The sequence below is a fragment of the Anser anser genome (genome assembly GCF_964211835.1).
Source record: "Anser anser genome assembly, chromosome: 4".
In the NCBI taxonomy this organism is placed as follows: domain Eukaryota; kingdom Metazoa; phylum Chordata; class Aves; order Anseriformes; family Anatidae; genus Anser; species Anser anser.
This window is the reverse complement of record NC_139724.1, coordinates 14,846,904-14,858,955: the sequence shown is the minus strand read 5'-3', so window position 1 is coordinate 14,858,955 and position 12,052 is coordinate 14,846,904. Positions and strand designations below refer to the sequence as shown.

The 12,052-nt window shown below is 41.9% G+C and overlaps 1 protein-coding gene across 16 annotated transcripts in view; it reads left to right on the top strand.

The window, feature by feature from the left end:
• The window catches only part of EPHA5 (EPH receptor A5), a 199,918-nt gene that overhangs the window by 134,736 nt on the left and 53,130 nt on the right, over positions 1–12,052 (top strand). For all 16 annotated transcript variants that reach the window (XM_083832668.1, XM_083832662.1, XM_083832673.1 and 13 more), the window contains one exon: positions 9,598–9,722. In XM_083832668.1, coding sequence (XP_083688794.1) covers positions 9,598–9,722 — 125 coding nt within the window. The remainder of the gene's footprint in view (positions 1–9,597; positions 9,723–12,052) is intronic.

Here is a 12,052-nt window from a genome sequence, read left to right as displayed (position 1 = left end):
TGTTGGTGTAAATACAAGTGAACATATGCTGAGCTTAGCAATTAGAAGTTTTCCAAACAGTAAATTTTGGCCTTGGCCAGTCTTGCTAGGCCTTTTTTTATTATTATTATTATTTTATTTTATTTTATTTTAACTGTATGTAGCTTTATGAAGCGGATTTTGCACAACTCTGCCTATGACTCTGGCTTTGGAGTCCCTGCCAAATATGGGTGGGTGTTTGCAAGCATTCAGGTTTCAAGGGCAAAAAAAAAAACACCTGGGCTGTTGCAGAGCATGGTGCTCCTTGTAGCCTTCATTATAATAGCCAGTAGCCTTCTTTATAATAGCTAGTCCTTAAAATTCTTGTTTTTTTGGGATGAGCTGGTGTTCCTGATAAGGCACTGAACGTATTTGTTGTGTGAAAAAGCTGGAGGCAATACTTGCCCTCCCTCGAGGTCATTGTGCTTAGTGTTGTACAATTGTCTATGATAAGTCATCTTGGAAATCACACGGGAAATGGAAATAGCAGCAGTATGGAGGGTTTCTCTTGACAACTGGAGTGCCAGCACATTCTCACTCCTGTATACCCCAACAGTGTGCATTTCCATGACCATATTTGTTAGCTTGCGCTATCTGGAGATAAGCTACTGCCAACACAGTAAGTAAATTCCCAATTACCATTTTTTTTTTAAGCAGAATTCTCATTTACAATTTGTACGATAGCCAGGGAGTTCCTATCACCTGTGATTCTCTCTCATGGTATCTGGTCATATTTTCCTAAAGCCCCGATCCTGCAAGTTGTGTGAATCAGTGGGTAGCTTTCACTCCTTGTTTAAGAGTACATCTTGCATCTGTAATTTCAGGGGGCTGAAATTTGCTCTGTGCAACTTGGTAAACAGAAGGCAAATGGCAAGAATCCAATTTATTTTTTGAAATCACATGCTTTCTTAAGAGTCCTAAGACTAAGAGACCTAAAACTAAAGATTATTTAGTGTTTGGAGGAGGCTTTGATATATCATAAATTCCATTAAATATGCTGGCTCTGTTATGTACAATGTGGTGTGCACATGAGGAAGGAGAAAGTATTCTTTACCCCAAAGGATCTGTAATTTACTGCTTGGATCCTGTGATACCTGCGAGTAATCCTGTTGCGATTGCAACGTGCCATAGCTGTGCCATGGTTTAGTTTCATTAAGGTAAATGTTTTAGCAGTTATTTGTGTTGTGTTTTTTTTTCTTCATAAAAGCAGTGGTTTTAGAAAGGTTTGTACAGTCAGCAGTGGGGCATGCAGAAAGGAGTGCTGGCAGTTGGTCTACCTGATTTTTCTCTTGAGGCTCCAGTGTGGGCCCTGGGTAAGGAGCGATCTTGGGGCTCTGTAGCGGAGAAGCCGGACTATCCTTTGTATCGCGTAAGGGGCTGGGTAGGAGTGAGCCCACCCCCACAAAGGTAAGCACTTCAGTGACTCTTAGCAACCTTTTGCCTTCTGTTCTGAAATCACAGGCGCCACCAGATGTGTGTGTTGTCTTTGGATATGAATGTAACCAAGGATGCTAGAGTGGGAAGGCTGTTGTTCTGCATGGGTGCAATGCCTGTTACCACTGAGGGTCCCTGAGGGTACCACAATGGCGTCCCTAAGTGCTCCTTTCATGCTGATCAGTTCAGTAAAGTGTTAGCATGGAAAAAGCAGTTGGCCTGTAAGCTCTGCTCTGAATCTGCTCGGTTCCCTCTGATGATACGGGAAAGCTGAACAGCCTGTTACATTGACGTGAACAGCAAAGCTCTCAGTGACTGCACCCGCTGTCCTTTGAAGAGCACCTGTTGAACGCTGCTTTTGTACGGTTAACGCCATCTTTTGATTAAGAGGAAAAGATGTGAGTGTTTTAAAGCTGTGTATGGGAATGATCTAAAGCTGTGAGTGTTTTAAAGCTGCGCATTTTACTGTCCTCACAACCTAAACATCAATAATCAGTAATCAGTTTGGATACACATTTATGGCTATATGTTTATTACTCAGTGAAGGTATTGAGGATTTGAACAGTCATTTTGTACATGCAGTAACGCTGTTGTCTTGCTGGTTCTTTTAATGTTCTTTTAATACAGTTTATGGGACTAACTAAATGTGTCGTGGCCTGCATGTTCATACAAAGATTTGCATCAAGAAGCAAATAGGTCTTTAGGAGTGGATAAGTCGATGTTAGCTAGTAGTTGTTAAACAGAAGTTATTTGGTTTCTGTGGTATTTCTTTTTGCTGCTTCTCTCCTTGCAACCTCCTCCAGGAGATGCTCCGAGAAAAGGCAGCCTTGAATGAGGTAAAGATGTGCTCAGAGAGGAGGAGTGATGCTCTCAGGACCTGAGGTGGTTGGTGACTTAGGAGGTTCTGTCTCAATGCCCGTCTTGCTCCAAGCTTTTTTGGGTGCCCCAGGTCACAGAGGCTGGATCTATGAAGGCATTTCAGTTCCAGCACCCATTGCTCCTGCTTGGAGATAGACACCAAAAGCATCAGTTTGAATCACAGCCTGACACACTTGGACCAGATTTTCAGTAACTGAGGCCAAATTTTCAGCAGTGCAGGATGTGGCAGATGTTCTTCCTTAGCCAACAGCACCCAAGGAGCTGCCGGCCCACCCCAAGACATACCTTTCTTTCTCTCATCTGGATCTTTACTGCACTCACTCATCATCAGTGTCAAAACAGTGGCTTGTGGAGCTGAACTGTAAAACCAATCAGTGTCATAGCTGGATCTATCACTAAAATCAGTCAACGTGGGTGATCTTGAAGGTCTTTTCCAACCTAGATGATTCTATAAAATTCTTATTTTTACAGTTTTATCCTAGTCTACTTTACTTACCCACATTAGCACATGCATACACACACTCAGTTTGTGCTAGCACAGGGGGAATTACAGAAGAAATAGGGTATTTGGTCCCAGTAAATGCCCAAACTGTAGACTTCACTGGCTCATTGCAACCCCAGTCTCAGCTAGGCGTATATACTGAGCTGTTAACACAGATCAGATGTAAGAGATGAACCATAATCCCCATGCTAATGCAAATTGCAGGCAGATTGCTTCTGTTATCTCTCCAATGTGTGTGAACTGACTTTTTTTTTCCTCATTTTCTCTACCTTCTAACTCTGAGCACTTTTCTGTAGTGAGGCTGCTTGAAGGCCTCAGGTTATTAGTGTCCACAAAACCACAGCATCCATCCTGCTCTCTCGGCCTTTAACAGAGGTACTTTTCTGTTATTTTAGGTCCAAGGACTAGAAGTCTAGTGAGAAATCACTTGAGGAAAGCTTTGGCAAAGAAACAACATGCTCTCCAAACAGAGTTGGGCAGCAATTTGGCTTTAACCTTGGACAAACCCAACGTTGCAACCAGCTGGGAGGCAGCAGGGAGGTTTGGGAGCACCTCAGCTCCATGACCAGCTTAGGCCCCAAGTCACATTTTGCTGTCGTGCTCAAGGAGCTGCCTTTAATCTTTCCGGGACGGGGGTGGGAACCACCTGAAAGATTGCCCCTTTTTGTGTGAGGGAAATCTGGTTGCTGGTTAACCACAGACTCGTGTTACAAAAACGGGGCCCTGCATTTTGTCAGGGCTGTCAAGGGTTTGAGTTGGGTTTCCCTCCCCATGTGACAGCATGACCCCTGCGATTTTAAGGCATACATCAAGGCGTCTCAGGTTTTCGTGTTCAAAACAGAGACTGTGAATTGTTCTGAGACCTGGCATTTACCTCAGGTGTTCTTCTTGGGAGGTAGAAGATGTGAGTAAATACTCTATATTTCTTGCCAAGGAAATTTGAAGATTGCGTTCTTATTTTGATGTTTGATGTGTGAAAAGAACCTGCACGAATTCTCCATTTAGTCAAGGGATACCTTCAAAAAACATTCAAGAGGAAGATTTCCATACCTGAACTGTGTTTTAAGACTGGTCTTGTGTTTTGCAAGGTGTTCAGATTTAATCCTGTGGCAAAAAATTTACTCCTTGCCCTGTGTAGGGCCTGTGCATCGTTGAAATCCCATGTAAGATCTCGGGCAGAATTGAAATGGCATTAAGGACCTTTAATTTTCAGGACCCGGTTTGCAAAAATACTTACAAGCAGCTGCAAACTGGGGTCTGTCCAGTTCATGTAACTAGCCAGGAGCGTTTCATTACTATTTTTCCTCAGGGGTCAAAGAGTTTTTAAACCCATTATCAGGCAAACTGGGGTTCATCTTGGGATATTAGAAGTATGAAAAAAAAAACCACAAAACTCAAGTTATGATTTAAATGCTAAGTTCTGACCCAAGTGGAATATCTGCAATAAAAGTACTCTTGGGGAGCCATTGGGTTTTGAGCTTTTCTAAAAGCATATTGTTTCTATACAGAGATGCAAAGAGGCAATACAGGGAAGTCTTCCTTTTTGCCACTATTAATTTCAAAACAGAGTTTCTGTTTCTACTACATATAGTGTATGTACCTTGTTTAAAATTAATCTCCTGCTTGAAGCCTTCTGCAGTTTCCCATGCCTGTAGTGTGGTTCTTTGAATAATGCAGGTGGTGCTCCAACCTCTGAAGTCATCAAAGGTCTGAGAAAAAAATCACTAATGTCACTAATTAGAAACTGTGAAAAATTTCAGTAAACCAGGGTTTTGAAGTGGAACCTGAATTACTTGTCTTGTGGCTACTCTTCAGATACATACAGCTTTCATTTTCTTTAGTTAAACCTAGCCTTATGTGTGTGTTAATGATAGCATAACTATTTGTTTAAATGATGACAGGTGAAGGTACTGATTTAATCACCAGCATGAATTTGACTTCTAAATCTCCTGGCATAAACTCAGACTGCAGAAGAAACATGGCATCAGCTGGAGGGAGGAACCCCAAGGTTTATTGAGGGGTCTGAAGCATTAGATCCCAAATGCTTGCACATACGGGAATGTAATCAGGTTAAAAGAAACTGCAAATGCATGTAAAATAGACATGAAAATCCATAGCATAGATGCTTATAAACCACGGTGGCAGCCAGGGTGGAGATGGTAGTGGCAGGGTCCTTCCTTTTTGCTCTTTCCAAAAGAGACGGAGGCATCAGCAAAGACAGAAAGCTGGAGAGCCAAAGGAGAGGTGTCTTTGCTCATGTAAATCCGCATCTCCTCCTGGGCTTCCACAGGTTGCTGCTGGTGAGCATCAGTCCTGGCCCAAGTGGAAGCTGGATTGAAGGTCCTGGACTGGTGGCTTGTTTTTTGCCGCAAGGGTGATGTGAGCTAGTATTTTGTGCTCAGTTTTACCCACTAGTTAATGGAAAAGAACACTGTGGGGGTAAGGGTTAGATGGGGAGCCATTAGCTGTTGTTTATGCCAGAGTGAAAAATACCATGGCAAAAATAATTGGACTGGAGAGAGCATTAGATAGACCATGAGATGTAGAAACTGGATTATTTGTTTTATCTGGGTGCAGTGGTCATTCACCTGATAACATTAGTTTCTCTTAAAATACAATTAACATTTTATTCCCATAAGCATCATTGTTTATTAGATGTTAGTGGGACACACAACAGTATTTTCTAAACACTGTTTTTGGTGCCTGGATGGCTCATTCAGTGCTAATGTTGCTCATTACCAAAGGTTGCAGAGGAAGAATGTCCTAAAAGGTCTATTCCTCATGAAATCATCTCCTGCAGTTATTCAAATGTGACTAATGATGCATCTTCTGCAGAGACTTGAATTTATTTATTTGGTATGGCCACTTATTCTCCTTAAAAAATGATAGAAACAAAATTAAAAAAAAAATAGAATCAGTCTGTCATTTTATTTCCTTCCTGATGAATTTTGGTCTCAGGAAAGCAAAATGTACATTCGCAATTTCACACCTAGTTACATCTTCTGTTTGCTTTCATCACATGCATGGCTGTTTTCATGGATGGCAAACATAAACATAAATGATGTAATATCCCTCTTTGATTTTGAGTGCTTAGAAATTAATGTAAAGTGTGCAGGTTATTTGTAAAGCAACATGTAGACAATTCGCTATGTACATCCACTCTTTGTAGTGTCAGGGCAGGGATTTGAACAAGACTTCTGTCTGCTTGCATAAAACCATAGGAGATTACAGCTTTATATATCTTGACTCTTATGTCAATTTTTTTTTTTATGCATTATACCCCAAATGGAACTTCTCAGTGGCTTGGCTTCTTTCTATTAAAAGGATGCTGCCCTTGCAGAAGCAGTGACCTTTAAAAAGCAAGTTTCAAGTAATCCCTTTATTTTCCTGAGATCATATAGCACAGTATCCACTTGCAGGCTTTTAAGATGGAATGATTGCAGGCCTTGTCTGCTCGCCCGGATTGGATTACATTTTGTTTGACAAAGAAAACTCTAAAATACTTATACCTTCCTTCTTGGGTTCGGAACATTGTAGTCTCCCTGTATTGGGGATGCAGAGTAGTTGCCGTATCATCCCAGCACCACTGGGATTTATTGAATTTACTTAATTGGCCTTTATCTCACGGTTACACTTTAACGCTTCTTTTGAAGGAGATTCAAAAAGGATACAGTTACTCCTTTTCTAATTTACTTTGAGAATTCGGTTGCTCATTTCCTTATCTTCCTTTCTTTTCCCGGTAGAGCAGAATACTCTGCATAGCTGCAGTTGAACATTGGAGGCTTACGTACCCAGAAATTTAACTCCACGAATCTGCTAACTAGCAAAGCGAAGGCCTGTGGCAACACACACTGGTTTTTAAAGAGGAAGCTCTGTTTTAGGGGAGTGTGGAGTCTGAAGGATGCTTTCAGACAGGCAGTGGTGCATTTTGTGATGTGCTGTGCCCATGAAGACGAGAGCTGAACTGCCCCGAGCAGCCCAGGGAAGGGTTTTGCAGAAGCTGAAGCATTCAGGAGCACTTGCATCATTGTTGTGTTTTTAATGCACTTGTGAGCCTCAGCCCTACAAACACTTCAGGAGATCTCAGTAAAGCAGAAAAAAGGTTGGTTATTTGCTCAGGCATTCCTGATGCTGAGGATTGCAGTTTGCACCTTCGTGAGAGGCGTTTGATACAAGAGAGGGCTGGGATCTCCTCAGCCTGATGTCTTCCTTCACTGTACTTGTCAGGTTTGCGTCTCCTAATGGCACTTTGAAGAGGTTTAAAGCTCAGTTTCGACTTTCCCATTGCACCAGACCTCTGCTGCCAGCTAGGCAAGCCTGGGGTAGGTGTTGCAGGTCTGCGGGGTGTCAGAGGACAGTCCCGGAGGGATGCAGGCCCATTTTCCTGGGTTCTTTTGTGGCTCCGTCCCCCTCTGGCATCCAGGTGGCTCACGATAAAAGTGCTCAGTATCTTCTATTTAAATAGAGATGTAGAATTCAGAATTCAGAACTGTCTGTTATTTGGCACCCCCACCCCAAAGTGCAAGTTTTTTTTTTGATGTGTGTGAAAACCACATAGCTTCCCTTGCATTAGGTGGGGAATTCATCCTATTGTAACAAATTCACTACTCGCTGTGTCCTCTCTGGCCTAACACATGTGACAGTACACACATGGCACAACTCAGCTTGCCATGCATGTTCCTGCACGACACTCATGTAGGCTCGTGGACTAATTAATGGAACGTCCTGTTCCAGGTTAGTGGATTGAGTTTTGTGTGGTTTTCTTATTAGCCTTCACACAGTCCAAGAAATTGTGGAGGACATTAGTTTCGAGGGTAAGGTGACTTTTGCGGATGAAAAATTGGTGGTGATCACCATGTGGTGCTTACATAAATAACACAATCATCATTCAAATCAAGGTGGTTTTTACCTGCTCAGCGGAGCAGTTGTGAGCACAGTGGTATATGAACAGCCCAAAAGCTAGCGTGTCCGTGCAGCTGTTGCCAGCTCTCCAGCAGCAAACAATATGGAAACGACCAACACCTTTCAGGATCCTCCCAGAGCCAAGTGGGTGAGAGATTAGTAAACAGGAGTGAGAAAAGCTGGGAATGAAAAGAGGCTGAAATGCAGAAACTTGGTTAAAACAAGAAAGCTCATTACTAGCCTTCAGGGTTTCCAGGGATAATCATCTGGAGCTGTTCCCTTACTCTTTCTGGCTGAAGATCAGACTTGGCAAATTTAATTTGTTTGTTGTCTTTATTTTACTTAATTGCTTTGGGGCTTTTTTTGAGCATTATGATAATTAGCCAGTCCTGCCTATAGGAGAAGTAAATTTTTTTTTTTGTAATTTCAAGCACATTTGGGGAAATAAAATGGGTTCATTTGCTGCTGATCTTTACGCTCACTTCCCTGTATTCCCACAAAGGCCTTTGCCATCGGTCTCCCCAGCCCTTCTCTAATCCTTGCTGAGACCTGGCCTGTCCAGAGGGTGATTGGAAGGCTCTTGGCCAGGCATGGGCTGCTTTTCCTCTGGGGAAGCTGTTCTTTCTTCCTCTGTAGCTACATAGAGAGCCTGGGCCCAGTAAACTAGGCACGATGAATTTTTTCCTATCCCATTTTCTTTTCACTTGGTGTTGCTTTCCTCATCTCTGGCATGAAATAACTGGGGTGTTGTGGTTGCATTTCCCATAGCAACTTTTACCAGGGAGCTGGCAGGGATGGTAAAAAACAAAACAAAACAAAACAAAACAAAAACTTGAAAAGTCTCTGCAGTATCAGGCTGAAAACAAAGAAGCAAGCCTGTTTCTTATGCACATGTGTGCTGCAAAGGGCAGATAACCTTTGAGGGCTGCATCTTAAAATAATAAGCAGAGCTGTATAGCTGCTTTCATTCCATGGCCTCCCCAAGCACCCTGCGAACTTCTGTAACACCCCGGTGATATTTATGGAGAGCAATTGAATTATAAAGATTGTAATGGCCTGCTATCCTGTGCAGTGCTCCCAGAAAGAGGGGCTGAAGGATGCCTGGACTTTAGCTAGTGCGCAAACAGAAGCAACAAATAGTTAAGGAGCCCACGTAACCACAGGGCTTCTGTACCCACTAAAACACACACCTTCCAAGCAGCCGAAGGAAAGCAATAGGTAATCGATACGTAATTCTGTTGTGGTAATACTGCTCCGTGACACATGTGAAAAGTTGCTTGAAAAGACAAGGTGTGGGGTTGATGTATTTGAAAAATGCTTGAAAAGACAAGGTCGAGGTGTAAGCGGGTAACATTAGTTCATGTTAGCACTTTGCACGGGTGGGCGATGCTGGTCAGATCCTCAGCTGCTGAAAATCTGTGCGAGTCCACTGCTTTTTCTGGGGTCATGCCACTTTATACCTCTGCCTTGCTTCATTCAGAGCAAGTTCCTCCTCTTCAATCTCATTTCTCCTTGCCATTTGATCAGATGCTGTTTCAAGTTTTAGGTAAATCAACAAACAGTGAAATCCAAAGGTTTCCAGAAACGCCAGCAGTGGCATGAGGCAGCTCCCCGGCATTCATTACAAACCCTTTAAGGGACTCAGCCCTTAATCTGGGGGAAATCATTACTGCTCTAATTCAGACAGTAGGTAGCATGATTATTTATTTTTAAAAATGGGCAAAGACCACCCAGGTGAAAACAGCCCCCACCGATCTGCAGTAGCTAAGGATCACGTTGTGTTGGGGAGTTTGAATTCAGAAGGGGCAGGCCATCTTACTAACCATGGTTTTGTCTGTTCTGTTTTTCTCCTTGTCTTGCAGCACCTTCTCCAGTCAGTAGTGTGAAAAAAGGGAAGATAACTAAAAATAGCATCTCCCTTTCCTGGCAGGAGCCAGATCGACCCAACGGCATCATCCTGGAATACGAAATCAAATATTTTGAAAAGGTGTGACGGACTGATTGCTGAGCATCCCAAGTACCTTCTCTTTACTGTCCTCTTCTTTTAGTTATAATTATCTGAGTTGTGGAAGGGAATGGAGCAGTTTTATGCATAAATCAATGTCACATTGATTTTGCAGTAAATGATTAGGAAGAGTTGAAATGAGGGTGTTATTTTCCATTAGTGTGCCACTTCTCTTGAACAAACATGTTAAATCTGTGTGTCAGATTCCTCTCCAGCCTTATCACATTGAGGTAGAGCATGCTTATTTGTTAAAAATAGGAGGGCTTGGGGATTAAGCTTCCCCATCCTCCCGGAAGCATCAGGCTGTCCCTTGCACTTGGTATTTCAGTTCCTAATTTGGTTTTGCGTCCCTGATATGAGGAGAGGAGAAAGATTCACAGACAGATTGTGTCTGTTCTGATGTGAAGAAGGGCATCCTGGCTTTTAAAAGCTTGCCTTGCTTTTCCAACTTGAGCTCTCCACGTAATGAGAAACACTCTCTTCCTGCAAAGCTCGTCTCTCTCTGTCTCTGTTTCAAAGGGTGACCTGTTCTCTTCCTGAAAAAATAATACAGTTTAAAAAAAAATGGAAACAAGTGCATTTTGTCTAAGTAACATCTTGTGAAGGATGTAACTGATCTAAGATTTCCAAAAATGAGGTCTGCAAGATTCGACCGAATAGCAATTTCTGGACTTAACTGGAACCGTAAGGTGTTCTTTTTTTCTTTTGAAACAAACACATTTTCTACCTAGAAAAAAAAAAAGAGAACGAAATAATGAAATTGAGTCACAATTCTCTTTTTTTTTTTTTTTTTTTTTTTCCGAATTTCTATTTTAGAGAAGATCTTCAATTAGGTATGCCTGTTACCTAGGTGAAGTCACTCAGCATACAACCACTCTGGATCCTTGCTCCTCCTTCTCTTCTTTCTTCCTCCCTGGGAGCAACCCAGTCCAGCAGTCCATGCTGACAGGGAAAAGAGATTTAGAAACTTTCTGCATTGAGATAAAATCAACTTTTTTCTTCCTGTAGTCGAGGGAACTTGGGATGGGGCATGAGTGGCTTAAATAGAGCTGAGCTCTCAGCTTTCTGCCCAGAAACCTACAGTGGAGAACCAGCTAGAGTTGCCAGCAGCCCAGATTTTGGGCAAGGCAGAGCTGACTAGCTCAGCCTTTCCTGGGGACCTGCTGTGAGTCCCATGGGGAGATTCGGGGAGAGATGATCTTCATTTTCCAGCTGGTGAGGAAGAGTGGAACCAGGTCCCAGAGCCAGGATTAGAGGAAGAGTGCAGGATCTGTGTGCAGTCTGACGTGGTTGTTGGGATGCACGGGAATGGCACAAAGCTGCACTAGGGGAGCTTCAGACTAAAAATCAGGAAAAATTTGTTCACCATGAGGGTAGTCAGACAGTGGAACAGGCTTCCTAGTGAGATGGATGATGTCTGTCAGGGTTCAAGAGACATTTGGATAACGCCCTCAATGACATGCTGTAATTTTTGGTTAGCCCTGAAGTGGTCAGGCAGTTGGATTCGATGATCTTTGTAGGTCCCTTCCAACTGAACTATTCTGTTCAATATGTTATTTTGGGAAAAAAAAAAGGTTAATACCATTTCTTGAAATGAAAACATTGCTATTTTGCAATTATATTTGCAAATATATTATATATATATATAATATATATATTTTTATATATTAATATATATGTTTATATATAATATATATAAATAAATATATTATTTTGCAAATATAATTGCAGAATGGTGGGATTCTAACAAAGCACAAAGAGTCAGTATATGCTTTTGCTGGAGATAATCAATTATGGATTCTTTTATTAACTTGTTTGAATAGCTGTTGTGGTACGCTGAATCCTTCCCTTGGAGTGGTCTGGGAAGACATTAACCTCTAGAAATGTTAATAATGAGAAAATAATTAAAGCAAAAAAAATCCATCTGTTCGTTTGTTTTGCTTAGTTTGTTTTCAAACAAATGACAAGGTTTTCAAATGTTGTATTTGTGGTCCAAAATTATTTTCAAGTAGCTTCACTAAATAGTTCTTAAAGTGCAGGTCATTCATGGGGAGGTTGCTACAGCCAGTCTGAGTTTATGCTGTCTTGATTTCTTTGTTTCAGGCTGATAGCGAAACTTGGTGGTTTCTGTAGGAAAGCTCAATGTTAAAGTGTTTGCAAAATCAGCAGTTGTTTGAAAACCAAACTGGGCTGACATACAAGCAAAGATGTGAACTAATATTCGCTTACTGCTTTTTAACTATTCATTCTGTTATATTTGGGATGTCATCCTTAATCCTTCTTGTTTGTTGTTACTGTCATTTATATTCTCT